General features: G+C 43.6%; 1 protein-coding gene and 1 long non-coding RNA gene across 3 annotated transcripts in view; one reads left to right on the plus strand and one right to left on the minus strand.

The window, feature by feature from the left end:
- Positions 1–780: 780 nt before the first annotated feature.
- LOC310916757 lies at positions 781–18,141 on the plus strand. 2 transcript variants are annotated; one of them, XR_014591344.1, is made up of 4 exons: positions 781–970; positions 1,459–1,533; positions 1,612–1,722; positions 18,050–18,141. It is a non-coding gene; the product is annotated as an uncharacterized lncRNA (long non-coding RNA). The 2 variants fall into 2 exon arrangements; XR_014591345.1 differs by lacking the exon at positions 18,050–18,141 and adding an exon at positions 6,213–6,296.
- Positions 5,200–18,153, minus strand: part of LOC310916752 (myosin heavy chain, skeletal muscle, adult-like) — a 42,870-nt gene continuing 29,916 nt past the window's right edge. The window contains exons 7-40 of the mRNA XM_083874545.1: positions 17,986–18,100; positions 17,806–17,898; positions 17,393–17,456; positions 17,211–17,309; positions 17,014–17,117; positions 16,795–16,933; positions 16,436–16,554; positions 16,199–16,348; positions 15,082–15,252; positions 13,938–14,244; positions 13,780–13,865; positions 13,225–13,312; positions 13,014–13,131; positions 12,685–12,808; positions 12,469–12,605; positions 12,091–12,346; positions 11,376–11,618; positions 11,093–11,269; positions 10,862–11,007; positions 10,684–10,774; positions 10,206–10,595; positions 9,964–10,090; positions 9,722–9,840; positions 9,242–9,438; positions 8,665–8,848; positions 8,413–8,578; positions 8,117–8,241; positions 7,537–7,845; positions 7,181–7,384; positions 6,809–6,934; positions 6,544–6,714; positions 6,352–6,456; positions 6,118–6,213; positions 5,200–5,723 (exon numbers count right to left, since the gene is read on the minus strand). Coding sequence (XP_083730671.1) covers positions 5,568–5,723; positions 6,118–6,213; positions 6,352–6,456; positions 6,544–6,714; positions 6,809–6,934; positions 7,181–7,384; positions 7,537–7,845; positions 8,117–8,241; positions 8,413–8,578; positions 8,665–8,848; positions 9,242–9,438; positions 9,722–9,840; positions 9,964–10,090; positions 10,206–10,595; positions 10,684–10,774; positions 10,862–11,007; positions 11,093–11,269; positions 11,376–11,618; positions 12,091–12,346; positions 12,469–12,605; positions 12,685–12,808; positions 13,014–13,131; positions 13,225–13,312; positions 13,780–13,865; positions 13,938–14,244; positions 15,082–15,252; positions 16,199–16,348; positions 16,436–16,554; positions 16,795–16,933; positions 17,014–17,117; positions 17,211–17,309; positions 17,393–17,456; positions 17,806–17,898; positions 17,986–18,100 — 5,302 coding nt within the window. The 3' untranslated portion in view covers positions 5,200–5,567. The remainder of the gene's footprint in view (positions 5,724–6,117; positions 6,214–6,351; positions 6,457–6,543; positions 6,715–6,808; positions 6,935–7,180; positions 7,385–7,536; positions 7,846–8,116; positions 8,242–8,412; positions 8,579–8,664; positions 8,849–9,241; positions 9,439–9,721; positions 9,841–9,963; positions 10,091–10,205; positions 10,596–10,683; positions 10,775–10,861; positions 11,008–11,092; positions 11,270–11,375; positions 11,619–12,090; positions 12,347–12,468; positions 12,606–12,684; positions 12,809–13,013; positions 13,132–13,224; positions 13,313–13,779; positions 13,866–13,937; positions 14,245–15,081; positions 15,253–16,198; positions 16,349–16,435; positions 16,555–16,794; positions 16,934–17,013; positions 17,118–17,210; positions 17,310–17,392; positions 17,457–17,805; positions 17,899–17,985; positions 18,101–18,153) is intronic.

Consider the following 18,153-nt stretch of genomic DNA (forward strand, 5'->3'; position numbering starts at 1 on the left):
ATTTAAGCACTGTTTATATACACCAGAAAGTAATTCAGTTTCTGCAGATTTTAATTCCTTTAGCAATATTGGATGAGTACCCTCTGTTCTTAATGTATTGCTACTCTTCTATTTATTCCAAAACCTACTGTAATTTAAAAAAAAATAGCGGGAACATTCTTAATTGCTCTCTACTGAAAAATCAGCTTTTCGCTACAGGTCCATGCCCTGATCATCTGTTGGCTTTTTAGATGCTCTTGAAGTCTTCATTGCAACAAAAAAAACTCACAAGTAACTCCCATGGGATTTTTGGTAATCTAGAGCTAGCTGCACAAATAGCTTTAATTTTTCTCTTAATCACGTCAATAAAAATTATTCTTGGTGCAGCACTCAGTTGCTATTACAGCATGTCTCTGAATGGTCAACAATAGAGCAATTACGCCTTCCAGACTGCCATTGCTAATCTTATCATGGAAACAATTTTATTCCCCTGCTATGAACAGTATTCTTTCTTCTTTATATTCAGCTGTGCCAGATGTGAATCTTGTTAGACAAAAGACTAAACTGTGATTCACATGTAATTACAACCATCAAGATCCCCAGATAAAGGAAGAGGAAAAAAAAAAAAAAAAAAAGGAATAAAAGGTGGTCAGATTTTATAAATCTGTGGATTATTCACTGCAACACTATTTGAAAAACGTTCCCCATGGGATTTTCAGCTTGCCTGTGGTGTTGTCAGCCATGGTCTCAGTATGACAGGGCATGCTGGAGGCATCAGTGTGCTCTGTGGAACCCTGATGAGCCCTCTAACAGGGAATGCTCAGCTCCTACTGCAGCAGCATTTCTGCTGCCCTCTGTGTAAAACGAGAGCTGGCAGGAATGTTAGCACCAAAGAAACAGAATTGCTGAAACACTGATCATTCAGAGCAAGGCTCCTCATCCCAACACTTCCCAGTATTAAGATGCAGCTGGGCACTGGACTCTGGAGATGGTAGGACACACTTTCCTTAACCTAACATCCCTTTGTCCTGTTGACTAACGAAGTGTGTGGATTTGGTGAAATGCATGCTTCCCTGCAGAAAATGTCTAGTCCAAAGTGGTGTCATAGTGCAATGTAGTTCAAAAATTCCATATGAGGTAAGATTGGAAGGGTTAATTGATTTTTGAGTAGAACGGGTTGATGAACAGAACCCCCAGAATCTTAAAAATATTCAGGGGGAGAGATACAGAATAGGTACAGGGAAATTTTGGCCATGGCAAAAGTAAGCTAATATTTCTGGGGCTAGAACTTAGTTTTGAAGACTGCCCTGTACCATGCATCAAAGCATTAAGGGACTTTGAAGATCCTTCTGTCTCCTAATTGTACTTTCTTGAGACTGCTTCGAGCTTAATTTTTTCAATGCATTTATGGTATAGCTTAATGGCATAGCATAGTATGCCACATAAGCATATACAATGTTTCACATTTCTGTATTTCAGAAGAGAGAGAAGGAAGAGCGAAATGGCAGCTCCAAAGACATCTCAGCATCACTTGGCTGTAAAGTGGAGCAGAAGGTAAAAATATAACACCTGGGCAAGTGCTGAGTGAGTATCAAAGTCACACAGTTACTTAAGCTCCTCCTGTCTTTCCAGGGAGCATCCATGGAAGAGATCTGGAGAGTGGGTCCTGGATGAGGACATGACCTTCAGGATGCCCTTTCCATCACTCACCAAAGCAGCTGAGGAGCTCCTGTTACAGAACAGGTGTGTGAGGCGAGCAGGGTGGTGTCTGGGTGGAACGGTCAAGAAGAAAGGCAACAGGTGGTAGAAGGAGTTGAAGGTGGAGCGGGATCTGGATCAAAAGGAAAGCAGGGTTACTGAAATAGTCCAACATCGAAAACGTGACTGCTCCTCCCAGAAAACATTGGAGAACACGTTGAGTAGTTGAAATCACTGGCAGATAACAGGTGCCATAAAGACATCTGTTTTTGAAAACCTTGATTTTGAATACTATGGTTTGAAGAAATATATTTAGTATCCTTGTCTGAGATGTGGCTGCACCCTTCTTAAGAATTGTCACATGTTACTTATGACCTAAAAACCGGTTTTAACACCCATAATGCCTCCTGCAACAGAGTATGGTTCAGGCAGTTACACATAGAACTATTGTGGGTTATGTTGTAGGATGTTTTTCATGCCAGTTTTCCCCTAACTTCCACGAGGGCTCATTCACAATCTCAAATCACTCCTAGGAAAAAACGGATTTTTCTTTGTGTTAATTCTAAGCATCTCCTTGTTTGATTTCAGTAGTTCTGTATTGCAGTGTGGAGGCATGAACATAGTCTGTTCTTCATTAAGGACAGATTTTTGGCTAACCAAGGCAAGTATCTTTCAGGATGGGACAAACATTAAAAAGTGTTTTGGAATACCAAAAGAGGAGGGAATTACAAACATTTCCAAGAGCATTTAAAGATAGGAAAACTTCCTGCCTAGCTTAAATTCTATTACTCTGTGCACTGACTTGTGTGTCTGCCATGAGCACCATCACATTCAGACTCTGTGTCTAGAAGTATTAGCAGCTTGCAAAGTAGTCAGATGTCATGCAAAGCCTGCAGTGTGAACCCATTCTCTCCACTCTCCAATGAGTGTCTCGCATTCTCCTCATCTTTCCCAGTCCCCACGAGTACTTCTGCTTTCCCAAGCTGCCCCACTTCAGGGTTTTCAGCCTTTTCTTTTAACATCACTGCTCACAAGGCCTTGGGATGTGAGGAGGCACCAGACACAATGTGCCTGCCCCACCTGCAGTGTCAGGACAGAGCAGAGATTCAGAGAACAGATGTGTTTCTCAAGACACTCTCTTACTCTTCTTAGGAAGGCACCCACTGTAGGGTATTGGGTGTGATATGGGTCAGTGGACAGAAGGTTTACAACAGCAGTGATCAAAAGCTGCAGAGTTAAGTCCAGTGTCAGATTCTCAGGTACCAACAACCAAATGATGCTAAATTTTTTGCTCTCTTCCTTTTTTTCCTTCCTTCCAGCTCTATTTTCTGTCTCTTTCTCCTCTCCTCTTCATGAACTTTCTTGCTCCCCATCTCAATAATTTTTCTCAGTCTTGCTTTCTTTCTCATCTTTCTCAGTATCTCCCTCCCTTCCTCTCTTTTCTCTGTCATTTTCTGTGTTTCACTCTCTTTCTCCATTTCTTTCTCACAGTATCTACCCAACCGACTTGTCCTCTGCTCTCCCTCTGCTCTCCCTCTCCTGCTCCATCTGCCTCTCCCTCCTTTGCTTCTCTATTCCTTTCTGTTCTTCACTCCTTGCCCCCCTTATTTTCTGCCATTGGGAAAGAAAGCCATTTCTGGTCAAGGTCATGTTGCTGTTGAAACAAGCTGAGGGCATAGACAATGAGTACTTGGAGAACTGAAAAGCTGAATTGTTGGCAAGAAGCCTCTGTGAGGAACCTGTGTTATAAGGTCAGAGAGACTTTCTCCATGTCATAGCACCTCTTAAAGTGCTGATGCTTTTGTGCCCAGGAGACACAGTTGTCCATGCCCAAGCTGTTGAAGGTCAGAGAACTCCATAGTCCACATGGGGCAGCAGCTCTAGTGGAGCTCATCAGCTGCATCTATTTTAAACCTTCTCTGAGAGTTGTTTCTTTAGGCCTCTTATGGGCCCAAGATCAGTTCCCTGTGCATCAGCACATTTTGTATCACAAGCAGCCTGACTCCAGAAATAGTGTGTTGATGCAAAATGACTCCTGTCCTCCAGCCAAGGCAGCAAATCCAAAGTGAGGAGAAATTGGTTTGCCTTACTCATCCCTTTAATATTCCACTCTGATTCCAAAAATCTCTAGCCATGCTTTCCAGGTGGCAAGGGCAGGTCTGCACAGTGCAGTGTGTGTGATTTCTCTCCCTCTCTCATCTGTGCAGTTGGAATTCTGGCCCAAGGTGATGTCTCTTAAGGAACCTGCAATGTTACTTTTCACCTTTGCTACTAAATTCTCACCAGTTGAGCATTTAGTAACAAATCCTCAGGCCATAAATTCTTACAGGTGAGAGAGAAGCCCTAAGAGTTTCAGGTGCTTCAAGTGCATCCTGATTCTTGCACAGTCGGAGCAGCTTGTTCATTTTGGAAAGTGTTTGTAATATTGTCCAAAGGGAACAGGGGGTTTTGGCATTGAAATATGGTCCCCAAAGTTGTTGTGGTATTTTCTAGTCTGTCAGCAGGTTTAAAAAGGTACCCAAGGTTTCTTTTCCTTGTTGCCCAGATATCACTGGCACTGATGAAGTTTTCACAGCTTCACACATAGAGATGATGTCTCTGAGGAGCATCACTTACAGTGACACAAGAGTCAACACAGGGTGTCACCTTTTCCTTAAATATATTTAGCTCCTGCCTAGCAAACTACTTCCATATTTGGTTGTAACATGGAAGGATTCTATGGGTGTAAACCTCAGTGTGTTTGGGAGGAGGAGGACCCCCAAATCCTGAAAGCTGTTGCTGCAAACACCCTGACTGCTGTGGTCAGTGCAAAAGGCTGTGCAGTATCTCCAGCACTCTTCCCCAGCCATTTCACAGCTCTTTGAAGTACTCCTTGTAAATGTAGAGGTGTGGAAATAGCCAGGAACCTTGAGGGACCTGTAAGTGTCCCTGTAGTCAAACTGAAGTCCCATTTACCATTCCCCACATCTGCTTGTAGAATCTTCCCTCAGCAGCTACCTGGCGTGCCAGGGTTTGGTGACTGGTATGTTAAGCTGCACTGCTGCTTGCTGTGCAGGTTGCCTCTAAACATCTATTCCAGACAAAGGAAGCTCAAATGTGAGTGTCATTGTGATGTCCCTGTGGACACAAGCTCTTTGCTTCTGGGTGGAGGTACCTGTGTTCTCCAGACTCACTACCTCAGTCTGCACAGCCCCCACTGAGGCACTGACGAGAATGGCTGGGGGTGGTAAAAATCCTTGCAGACTTGTTCTTCCTCATGGTCAGTTTTCTTCATTTTTGTCCTACTCATGCATTATATTCTGCAGTGTTAAACCATGTGGGATGAAAAGCCAGAGTCTATCAGCTAAGAAAACAGGAAGGACTCTTTGGCAATGTGGAAACACCACATTTAGTGCTTCTCTGTATTCTCAGGGTGTCAGACTTAGAGATTTCTTTATGGTGTTAACAGAGTTGCTATCAATTCAAGTGTTAGAAAATGAAAACAATTCCTTATGATATGTGTGCTTGTAACCGTGTAAAAGATAGATTTACAATTTCTCTTCCTGAAGAGCATTATTTATTTAATATTTATTTTTTCTAACTTTAAATTTCAATTCCATTGCTGCGAAACACTCTCATGCCTGTTACTCTTACTGTAGTTGGAGTACTGGAGTTTCTGAATCTTACAACCAGAAAATTCAGGAATTTACTCCTGACTATTAATTGTTTCAACGCAATCAAAGCTTAAATAACTGCAGAACTAAAATGTAACTACTTCTATTTATGCAAAGGAACCTACAGTCTTTAGTCTTTAGACACTGACAAATTTATAAAGCCTAGTTGCAGAAGGAAGTGACAGAGGGCTCACATTTTGTGCAACCCTCAGGCCACTTTGCTGCCTCATGGCATCCTCACTCTTCCTCTGCTATTTTCTTGCTGTGAAACTCCCGGCTCTTCACTCGGAGCTTGTTGACCTGTGACTCTGCAATGTCAGCCCGCTCCTCGGCTTCCTCCAACTCGTGCTGGATCTTGCGGAACTTGGAGAGGTTGACATTGGACAGCTCCTCCTGTGTGAAGAAAGGGAGTGAGGGCTCAGGAGCACAGGACAGGGATTTCACTCCTGCTGCAAGTCAGCCTTGCAAATCTCCATCCCCCTCCCACGACTGCTCTCACATCAGGCTCACACAGAGCTCCTCATGCTCCCCTTTTCAGGACCCTACTGGGACAAGATTCACCAGAACTGTGTCACACTCGAGGAGCAATTTCATCATTTTGATTTGTCATTTCTGTACTTATCCCCCCCTTTGTTTGGTGCTCATGTGCTGGGGGGGGGTAAATCTGGATGACAAAGTCCCCCTTCTCAACTGATGATTTTTGACATTTTCAAAATTGCTGCCTCTCCTGGACGTCTGTGTGACACCCACAGGAAGTGATGCTTTTCGTTTCCCAAGCAATACTCACAGCCTCCTCAGCTTGTCTCTTGTAGGATTTCACTTTCGTTTGCAGTTTGTCCACCAGATCCTGCAGCCTGAGAATATTCTTCCTGTCTTCCTCAGACTGGAGCATTGGCAAAGCGGAAAGAGTGAATTATTGCTTCTGCACACCACAATACAGCCTTTATACTTGGAGTCCATGAGAACATCTTTTGTTTGATGGAATAAGGGTTCATCAGCACAAAGAGACCTCCTGCCTTACCTGGTAGGTCAGTTCCTTCACCCTCCGCTCGTACTTGCGCACACCCTTGACGGCTTCAGCGCTGCGCTTCTGCTCAGCATCAACCTCCCCTTCCAGCTCCCGCACCTGCAAGGACAAGCCCAGCCCTGCAGCCTCTCTGGCAATGTCTCTGCAAGGACACGCTCACTCACTCACAAGCCCAGCCCTACACACCCTGGCCTCCAGCTTCTGGATCTGCTTCTTCCCTCCCTTCAGTGCCAGCTGTTCGGCCTCTTCCAGACGGTGCTGCAGGTCCTTCACAGTCTGGTCCAGGTTCTTCTTCATCCTCTCCAGGTGGGCACTGGTGTCCTGCTCCTTCTTCAGCTCTTCTGCCATCATGGCCGCCTGATCAGAGCAAAGGGTCAAAGCCATTTTGGGGCTGGACATATTTTGGGAATAGTACATTGACCATCAGCAAGTCCAGGAGTGTCCAACTCACATCAGTGATGGCCTTCTTGGCCTTCTCCTCAGCATTGCGGGCTTCCTGGAGGGTATCCTCCATTTCACCCTGTATCTGAGCAATGTCTGTTTCCAGCTTCTTCTTGGTGTTGATCAAGCTGGTGTTCTATTGAAGGAAAAAATATTTTTTTCTCCAGGTGCTTCACAGCATTTTTACAAAAATAATATTACTTATTTTTATTTATGTGTTTGTTACAGTTTTATATGAAGAATACAAATAACTGAAAAACAGCAATGGAAGACTGATGTAGACTGATTGTTATATTAGAATTAAAAAAGGAACATAGACCTATGGCTAATTTCACTTCTCTAAAAATGGTAGGTGTTACATGTCTTCAATTGTAGAACTTACCTGAGTGTGGAGGAGCTGAACTCTCTCACTTGCATCCAGAAGCTCCTGCTCAGCCAGTTTTCTTGATCTCTCAGTCTGCTCCAGGGCTGCCCGGAGCTCCTCAACTTCAGCCTGCAGCAGGTTTGCCCTGCGCTCCACCATGGCCACCTGCTCCTTCAGGTCCTCCTGTGTCCTGAGAGCATCATCCAAATGGATCTGGGTGTCCTGGAAAGAAAGATACAACATATTGGGAGGCATATTCTTCCTAGTTACTTATTTTCCATTTTCATATTTCTATAGAAAAGATAGAACTATAAAAGAGAAATATTTGTACCTGCGTAAAATAAAAAGGGAGCACCTGGTTAGTAATACCATACCTTGAGCACTGCCTGGGTGTTTCTCAGGTTCTTCTGTGCCTCTGCAGCCATGCGATTGGCATGGCTTAGCTGGATCTCCATTTCATTCAGGTCTCCCTCCATCTTCTTCTTCAGCCTCAGGGCTTCATTCCTGCTCCTGATCTCAGCATCCAGAGTGCTCTGCATGGAATCCACAATTCTGAGGTGGTTTCTCTTCATCTGGTCAATCTCCTCATCCTTCTCTGCTATCTTCCTGTCGATCTCAGACTTGATTTGGTTGAGTTCAAGCTGCAGGCGCAGGATCTTTCCCTCCTCATGTTCCAGGGAGGCCTGAAAAAGTATAAAACCGAGTTGCTTATAAAAAAAATAACAATGTCAACAACTTTGCATGAATTATACATTAAAGAATAATGTATAACCAGAGGTCTGAGATTGCAAGAAAGGAAAAAAAAGCATACACATGGATTCAAATATTTTAGTGGTGTAAAGAAACCCTGTTTCCTGTGCCTCCACTCCATTCTCAATGCATAGAATTACACAAATATTATCTGAAGTTGCTGAACTGTGTGGTAACTCATCTATTATCAACAGAAGGCTTTACCTCAGCTTCCTCCAGGGAGGCCTGCAGTTCAGATTTCTCCTGCTCAATCTGCTTCTTGACTTTCTCCAGCTCATGAATTGCCTTACCTCCCTCTGCAATCTGCTCCGTGAGGTCAGAAATCTCCTCTGTGGGAACAAAGACCAATGGCATGGTCAGGCACAGAGCAGAATGGGAAGGGTCCTGTCCCACCAAGGTGACAGGCATCTCTGCACCCCTGCAGGCACAGAGCCATCAACAATGGTGATAATGGCTGACTCTGAGCAAGGCCAGTGAGGAGCAGAGGGCCAGGGACTTACGCTGCAGGTTCTTGTTCTCCCGCTTCATTGTTTCCAGGTGGTCCAAGGACTCCTCATAGGCATTCTTCATCTTGAACAGCTCCGTGCTGAGAGAGCGCGACTCCTTCTGCGAGGCCTCCAGCTCAGCCTGCGTTTCCTCGTACTTCTGCTTCCATTCTGCCAGGATCTGGAGAGAAACGGGGTGTGAGTCGGGCTGTGGCCATCATGGGGCCCTGCTCTGGCCAGGGGTGCTGGTGCTGGAGGCCAAAAGACCTTGTCAAAGTTCCTCTGCTTCTTATCCAGAGCAGCGCAGGCAGCATTGGATCTCTCCACATCAATCATCAGGTCCTCCACTTCATTCTGCAGTCTCTGCTTTGTCTTTTCCAGGGAGGCACATTTGGCATTGACAGCCTCAACATGTTCTTCTGCATCCTGGAGGCGCTGCGCCAGCTTCTTCCTGTGTTAAACATATTCCATGTTTTAAGAGAAAAGGGGAACTTGGGGCCTGTAATTGATGAGCTTTTCACAATAGAATGTCTTTGGTTCATTGGTAAGTGCACAGGCAGCAAGCAATTCAGTTCTGTCATGCTTTTCTCAAGAGCATGTTTAGCCATTTCACAGTCTGTGGTCCATATTCCTCTTCCATTTTTCTACATATTATATTGCATCTCTCTGACTGTCCCTGTCTCCTACATATTTACCTGTAATTTTTTCTCCCACACCACATGCATTACAGAATTTATTTGCTATTCTCCTTTTGCGCCAAGCAGGAAACTGACTTCTTCCTGACAATATCACAATGAAATTCTGATCTTAATCTCAGCTAGCCTGCCTCACTTTCCATACATACTTGGCCTCCTCAAGCTCCTCCGTGCGCTGAATCGCGTCCGTCTCGTATTTGGTTCTCCACTGGGCCACTTCACTGTTGGCCTTGGACAGGGCTCGCTGCAGCTCCCCCTTGGCCTCCTGCTCCTCCTCATATTGTTCCCGGAGCAAGTCACAGTCGTGGCGAGAGGACTGTAGGGCGTGGGCCAGGGCACTCTTGGCCTGCAGCAACAAGGGTAGGCCAATAGGCTCATGGAAAAAAAAAAAAAACCAGGAATCTGACTGAATAATAACTGGACACTGGATTATCCTCTTATGCATAATAGACAATCATGCACTTAATGTGGAAAGAAGCTGGGAGTGAAAAAGAGAAATAGTGGATGAACACTTGGTAAAAGTTAGCATGACGACATGAACAAAATTACATTAAATTTTTCCCCCTGTCACATCATGGTGGTTCAGTAGTCACATAAGCGTCTGGAGCACCTCTAGGAGGAGGTATCACCTTTATCTCTTCCTCCAGATGCCTCTTGAGCTCTTCAATCTGTTGGGTGAAAGCCTGCTTGCCTCTTGACAGCTGAGAAACCAAAGCATCCTTCTCGTCCAACTGGCGTGAATATTCACCTGAGAAAATTTGCAGATACACAAGAGTTGTAATGCTGTTGACCACATGTCAAAAGAAGAGTAATTTTTGCAACAACAAAAATTGACAATATTGATCTGCACATGTAGATGTGGGTGTCTCACCTGACTCGGTCTGCAGACGAGCTCTTTGAGTATTGAGATCATTGATCATGCGCTGATGTTCCTCTTCCTTGGTCTTAAGCTCACTCAGCTGATCTTCCAGTGTGCGGCACATCTTCTCCAGGTTTGCCTGTGTTTCAGCACATGGAAAGTGACTAACTAACCATCCACACTCTAAAGAAGGCCAGGTTCAAGAACTGTGTTTTATTTCATTGGGTCAAGGAGCCTATGAAATATTTGTGTACCTTGGCTTTGGAGACAGATTCCATGTTGCTGGCCAAGTCATCAATCTCCATCTTCATCTCACTCTTCTCTTTCTCCAGCTTCTGCTTCACGCGTTGCAGGTTGTCGATCTGCTCCCCCAGCTCAGCCGTGCTGTCCGCGTGCTTCTTGCGCAGCGCGGCAGCCGTGGCCTCGTGCTGCAGCGTGGCCTCTTCCAGGTCACGGCGCATCTTCTGGAATTCTGCCTCACGCTTCTTGTTCATCTCAACCTGAGCTGCTGTGGCCCCTCCTGCTTCTTCCAGGCGCTCGCTGATCTCCTCCAGCTCCCTGGACAGGTCAGCCCGATGCTTCTCTGCTTTAGCACGAGATGTTCGCTCAGCCTCAATTTCCTCCTCCAGCTCCTCAATGCGGGCCTGCACAACACCAGGGTCCCTTCACACCCGTGCCCTCCTCCTGCCTGAGCTGAGCCTGAGCAAGGAAGGGGAAGGAACAGAGACTTGCCTGCAACTCTTTCATTTTCTTCTGAAATTGCATACCCAGGGCTTGTTCATCCTCGATTTTGCTCTGGATCTGGCTGATTTCAAAGTCTTTCCTTTGGACCAAGTGAACCATGTTAGCGCTCAAAGAAGAAAGACAAGTGTTGCAGCCAAGCATTCAGGTGCCCCAGAGCCACACTCACTTCTTCAGTTTCTCATCCAGCTGCTGCTTATCATTCTCCAAGTCCATGATGCTGTCCTGGGCCAGCTTCAGGTCTCCTTCCAGTTTCCTCTTAGCTCTCTCCAGGTCCATGCGCAGTTTCTTCTCTTGCTCCAGGGACCCTTCCAGCTAAACACAACAAGACCATCAGGGCTCTACCTGCCAGCTCAGGCTCCATACCTGTCCTGTTCCTGCTCCATGTCTGTGTGCTTACATCATCCACTTGCTGTTCCAGCTTGGTCTTGGCTTTGGTCAGAGTATTGACTTTGTCTTCCTCTGCCTGCAGGTCATCCAGGGTCTGCTGATGGGCCTCTTGGAGGGCTTTCTTCTCTTTTGTCAGCTTGGCAATGGTCTCGTCCAGGGCTGCCATCTCCTCAGTCAGGTTTTTCACCTTTGAGAAGAAAGGAACAAATGTAAATAAGGGCAGTAGATCCAGAAGTTCTGTTATAGCACACAGCCCGTTTTCTGGGGTGCAGATGACAGGTTCTACCTCATACCTTGTTTTCGGTGGCATGTTTTTCCTTCTCCACCTTGGCCAGTGTTAGCTCAAGGTCATCAATATCTTTCTTCAGCTCTGAACATTCATCCTCCAGTTTCCTCTTCTTGGCTGTCAGCTCAGCATTTATTTCCTCTTCATCCTCAGCCCTTTCAGTGACCTCCTTAATTTTGGCTTCCAGCTGTATTTTGGTTTTGATGAGTTGGTCACACCTTTCCTCAGCATCGGCCAAGCTATCTGCTTCCTGGTGGGTAGAAAAAGATTCTGTTTGTTTATAATATTTGAAAGTTTCTCCTATTTATCTTTTACCCTATCTAGTCAAATAGCTTTACAATGTTGTCAGCTTTTCTGCCTGGGAAATCGATACGCACGTTCTCCGTTTGGAATGTTCAAATTCTTTTGTTTGTTTTTTACTCTTTCAAAACTATCTCTCAGAATTTGTAATTGTGACAATAATAAATGGAGTAGGGGGTTAAGGTACAATCCTGTCCTCGATATCGACAGATGGCATCTTCCTCAGAAAAGCAGGGGCCCTTACACCCACTTGAAGCCCCTTGCTTCTTTTACTGTCTATCAGAGAGATCAGTATGCTACTGTTAGACACTACTTTTTAATCTTCATGTTCAATAAAATGTACACCTGACCTTCTGTCCAAGACAGGGTGGTCAGAACGAGTAGGTGCTTTTTCTGAGTATGAAATAAATGGTGATACTCACAGCTTGCACTTGGAGCTGCAGGTCATTTTTCTCCTTCAGTAAAGAAACCATTTTCTCCTCGAGCTCCTTCCGCTTTGCCTCAGACTTTGCAAGCTCTTCTTTGGTTTTCTCAAACTCCCCCTTCATGTTGGCCATCTCCTTCTCAGACTCTGCACTCTTCAACAAGGGCTTGATCTTGAAGAACAGCTTCATCCATGGCCAGTGTTTGACATTCATGAATGAACGAATGTTGTACTGGATGCAGAAGATGGATTCCCTGAAGCATAATAAAAATGTACAATGAACATTCTCGGTCTGACGAGTGAGACTGAGAATATTTCATATATCAACACTTTCTCATGAGCAAAGTGGCTTTAACTAAACAAGAGGAAGTTGTACCTCCGCTCCACCATTCTCTGGTACTCCACTCTCATCAGGAAGCCCCTGCACAAGGCCTGAGTGCGGGTGATGAGCTGTGCCAGCTTCTCATCCCTCATCTCCTCCAGGAGCCCTATTAGCCCAGCTTTGAAGAACACCTGGAGAGAGGGAATGTTGCAGAACATCACTGTCAGGCAGAGCAAAGCTCAGGCAGACAGTGGATGGGGAGGTTTGTACCTTGGTGTGTCCAAATTTGTACTGGGTGTGGTCCACATCGATTGAGCCAAGGAGCTTCTCAGAAGCCTTCTTGCTATCGATGAACTGTCCCTCAGGGATGGCACTGGCATTCAGCACCTTGTATCTGTGGAATTAGAGGAAATAGGAGGAAGACAATGTCCAGTCATAAGATTTTTCTTTTTACTGAAGAGCAGTGTTTGCAGCAGAATCAGGCTGAGGAAGTTGAAATTTCATCCCTTCATACTTAGATACCCTGGCAAAACTCAGTTGTGTGATGCGGTGCAGTTGTTGAGGACACCTGACTTAACTCTTCATTTCATAGCTCTCACCTCTGTTTGAAGTCAGCATAGAGGACTCTGCTGGGGAACCCTTTCCTGCAGATCCTGATCCCCTCCAGCACGCCGTTACAGCGCAGCTGGTGCAGCACCAGCTCGTGCTCCATGGCCCCTAACAATGCAGAGCACAAATGAATGACACAGATGGCAGTGCAGAAGGGCATGGATGCATCAGAGCCAGGATCTTTCTGCTTGACGTTCTTACCAGGTGTTTTAGTCTCATTGGGGATGATACAGCGCACAAAATGGGGGTGAGTGCTCCTCAAATTGGTCATCAGCTTGTTGAGATTCTCCTGTGGGATCGTGATTCATTGTGCATTTATAAGTAAAATGCAAAAAATTATCCTTTGCTTTCTTTGAATTTGACATGAAAGACCCATCAATGGAAATAGACTGAGCTGAAAATTGTCAGCTGAGATTGCCTCAGTCATTAGCTTAATTCCTTCTGAATCTCAGCACTAAGTATCACTTTGTAGGATAAGAAAAAACTTACGTCAACCCTATGAACTATAGAAAGTGAGCAATTTTTAATGACAAAATTTATGTTTATATTAATTGTAAGTTTAGGTTTTTACAGTGCCATTTTTCATTCCATAACTATTTTGTTTCCAACAGTTGTCTAAAGACAAGTTATACTCAGAAATTTTTTGATTGGTTGGCGGATTATTGGGAATTTTTTGCTTTATTTTTCTGTGTCTGAGAGAGCTAAAAATGCAGAATAATTCTCTGCATATATGAAAAAGAAAAGATGTTTACGTACCCGGAAAAGAGCTGAGACAGTCTGGAAGGAAGAGCCCTTCTTCTTGCCTCCCTTCTTGCCACCACCACCACCACCACCACTAGCCTCTGAGAAAGTAAAGTTAATGAAATATATGTTGCTTTGGGGACATCAAAGGGATGACATTTAAGAGAACTGACCTGCCTCTCCTCCAGCAGAGGCAAAGAGTAAAGCCAGAGTCTTCACAGATGATTTCTGGTACAGCCCAATGACAGTTTCATTCAGAGGGTCCTTGTTCTTCTCCAGCCAGCCAGTGATGTTGTAATCCACTGTGCCAGCATAGTGCACCAGGGAGAAATGGGCCTCAGCCTTGCCTTTGCCAGGCTTGGGCTTCTGGAAGTTGTTGGACTTGCCCAGGTGCTGGTCATAGAGCTTGTTCTTGAAAGAGGTGTCAGTTGCCTTGGGGAACATGCATTCCTCTTCCAGGATGGAGAAGATGCCCATGGGCTGGGAGAGGCAGTAAGAAATAGCAGTGATAAAATACAGATCTGCTGTCAGAAGGGGACTTCAGTAAGGTACAGAAAACTGAGAAATTGGTTGAATTTTTGGATCAAAAATGGATTCAATCTTTGTTAACTTTTGCATTCGCAGCTCTAGACAAAATACAAAATTGTGTCTGAAATGAATGCATTTAATGACTGATATTATCACATTAACCACACAAAATTTTCTAAGTAATTTTGAAACTGATGTGTTGAAGTATAATCTGCTTTCTACATTATTGCTTTCACAAAGTAATCTGTCCAGTTGAAGATGTCTTACTATATCTGACCTTAGTGCAACAAAACAACAGATCTTTGCTGAAATCTTACTTTTTGCAGATATATCTCTTTCCATTTCTATGTTCCAGAAACCCCAGTGTTAATATTCCAATAATAATATTGAAATTGTGTCTTGAGCCCTGAAAAGAGATCTTTCATCTTTATAGACCAGAAAACTTACCTCCAGAGAATACTTTTCATGCAATTATGTGTGATTACACTGATGCTTCTATTGCCATACAAGAAAAATTACGTTTCATTTTTTTTTTTAAATTAATAGCGGTGCAGTTAATGGATAACCAAAAAGCACTTCATTTGCAGCCTCATCAAAAGTGTTCTTAGAACTTACTTTCATAATACATACATACAATACTGAAATGGCACTTTTTGAATAGCCAGAAACATAAATGGATAATAATAGGTAGGTTTACGAAACATTAGTGCAAGAAAAAGTAAGCCTAAAGAAAAATCCTGAAATTCTATTATGAAACTGATAACAAAATCTTAAATGTAATCAACACACCTTCTCAATGAGCTCAATGCAGGCAGCCAGGTCCATGCCAAAGTCAATGAACTCCCATTCAATGCCCTCCTTCTTGTACTCCTCCTGCTCCAGCACGAACATGTGGTGGTTGAAGAATTGTTGCAGTTTCTCATTGGTGAAGTTGATGCACAGCTGCTCCAGGCTGTTGAACTGCACAGTGGAAAGATAAGTTTTACTCATTTTCAAGGTAAAAAAGGTGCCTTTAGAGCTTTCTCCTTCACCCTCAGAATCCCATCTCAGAATCCTGTGCAGGCATGCCAAATTAAGACAATTTTTTTTAATGTTAAAACCTCCAGTTATCTTTTATTAAGAGGTTTTTTCTTTGATTATGGGGCATCTTTATTTGTCTTCTACTCTTTTCTACTTTAATGATGCTTAAATATATGATTTATTTTAAAGTTGAATTTCCTATTTTTTTTTAAGTCTTATCAAAATATAATTTACATCACTCCTTTCTCTTAATTTACGTAAATTTTCCCATTGCCCTTATAAAAACGTTAAACATTCTCAGTGTTTGGCAGCCCTGAACTGGACTCAGATACCCTCCACATATATCTGTAGAACTTCGCAGTCTGAACTGGAACAGCCAATGTACTCTTCCTATTGGAATCACCCTTTAGCTCTTAAGAAGAAAAGTATATTTATATTGGTCTCTTTTTCCAAAAAGAGGTTAACTTTTGTGTGAGACTTAAGTCTACTTTTCTCTTAATATACTCTATAATATTCTATCTTGCATATTTATGTGCTATTTTTCTGTGGGCTGTTCTTAATATTAAGTTCAAATTATTGAAAAAATGTGACATTTGTGCTAATTACGTAAAAGGCAGATACTTCTTCCTTGTGTGTTATCTAAAGGTATTATATAAAGATTCATTGAAGCTCATGGATTGGCCAAATGAAAAAGCACTGACATATAGAAGGAAGGAAAAAATTTCCAGAAAATAACAAATAAATATTTTTTTAAAAATTCACTACTAATTTGAAATTACAAGTGAGTCTAATGTTTAAGAAAAAAACCAAACCAGCATAAATCTCAAATTTCTCTTGACAACTAGTTGCTTTTACAAGATTTGACTATGATTTGTGTGGTCCTTACATCAAAGATCTCAAAGCCAGCAATGTCCAGGACACCAATGAAGTACTGCCTGGGCTGCTTCGTGTCCAGCTGCTCATTGATGCGAACAACCATCCACAGGAACATCTTCTCATAGACAGCCTTTGCCAGGGCTCCCACTGAATTGTACACCTAAACCAAAGGAGAATGGAGTAGAAGGAAAATAGTACTCAAAGAAAGAGAGTAAATCAAGTCAGAGATTCCCAGTCAAATTCTTACCTGCTGGACAGTTTGGCCCTTGGTCACATATTCATTCCCCACTTTGACTCGGGGGTAGCAGAGAGCCTTGAGCAGGTCTGCTGAGTTCAGACCCATCAGGTAGGCAGCCTTGTCAGCAACTAAACACGTTGAGAAGGAGGAAGAGAGAGGGAGGAAGTGACAGAAGAGAAGAGATGGAAGAAAGATTATATACTCTAGATGTAGCTGATGGTCAGCACTGAAATTTTTGAAGGGAAATTGCATAGTCTGGAAGCTGAGATTTATGTATTTGTGAAAGTAACCAGAAGGAAAATACATGATTGCCAACTTCCAGCTACGTAACTGTTTCTGTTATTAGGAGTTCTATATGGTTTTAATACCTTCAGTGCCGTCAGGCTCTGCCTGCTCCTCTCGTTGTTTCTGCTTGAACTTTAGGTTCCCATAGTGCATGACAGCCCCTGTCAGCTTGTAGATGGCTGTTCTCTCATCAGCAGTGAAACCCAGGATGTCAATGGCACTCTGGCAACAGAATCAGTCAAATAAACCTCTGGACCATTACAAGGCAGTTTTACCACACCAATATGCTCTGTGACACTCACATCTGTAGCCATCAGCTCCTCCTGGTCGTTAATGCTGGCGACAGTGATCTCACCTTGACTGACAAATTGGTAGTCGTATGGGTTGGTGGTGATAAGGAGCATGTCTGTAAAGAGGAATAGGATGTATCTGGGTGTGAGAATGAAGATAAATGTTAAACACATTCAGATTTTATCAAACAATTCAGAGTACTTCATACCAATTAGCTCTGGCTTCTTGTTGGACATGATCTGATAAAAGATGTGGTAGCTCCTTTCCGCCTTCAGCTGGAAAGTGACTCTGGACTTCTCCAGTAGATCTGGCAAGGATGGTAGGACAGAGTCAAGCACAAGAAGTGGGGAAGGCTGGAGGGAAGGGGATCATGCCAGAAGGGCATCTTACATGTTTCAATGTCAGCAGAAGCCAGCTTGCCTGTGGCACCAAAGTGGATTCTGATGAATTTACCCTGAAAGCAGCAGGAAAGTCAATCAAGACCTATTTTACCAGTCTGGACAGCAAGAATATTGAAATTGATATTGATGGTTGTATGACAGACATTAAGAATATGTGTATATATACTTATATCTATGTAATTATGTAGGTATTAAGACTTATTTAAATTATCTCCCCTAGGTATGCAATATTGTATTTCTAAGGATTATTTTTAATTAGATAGTCTACTTTAATTGGCAAAAATACACAGAAAATAGTAGTTCAATGAATAGAATCATCTGACTTTGACACTTCAGACATGACAGCATGTTCTGACATCCTCGTTCCCATATAAAGGACAACTTCTCTAATCAAAAACTCACAAAGCGTGAGGAGTTGTCGTTCCTCACAGTCTTGGCATTCCCAAAGGCCTCCAGCAGGGGGTTGGCGCTGATGATTTGATCCTCAAGTGTTCCCTGCAGGGACATATTTATTCAGAATTATTCAGTAAGTTTAGTTGACAGGGCAATGAGAGGTCATTCAGTCTGTTCTTTTTGACTCACCTGCATTTTGCCTCCTGGCTTCTCTTCCTTCTTCTTGTCTCCACTGGCTGCAATTGTTGCAAAGTACTGGATGACACGCTTGGTGTTGACAGTCTTCCCGGCCCCGGATTCTCCGCTGCCAAAGCCAAGGGAGAAGCAGAGGGTGCATGGTCAGGCAGGAGGTGCCCT

This window comes from Zosterops lateralis (assembly GCF_965231275.1).
Source record: "Zosterops lateralis genome assembly, chromosome: 18".
Lineage (NCBI taxonomy): Eukaryota > Metazoa > Chordata > Aves > Passeriformes > Zosteropidae > Zosterops > Zosterops lateralis.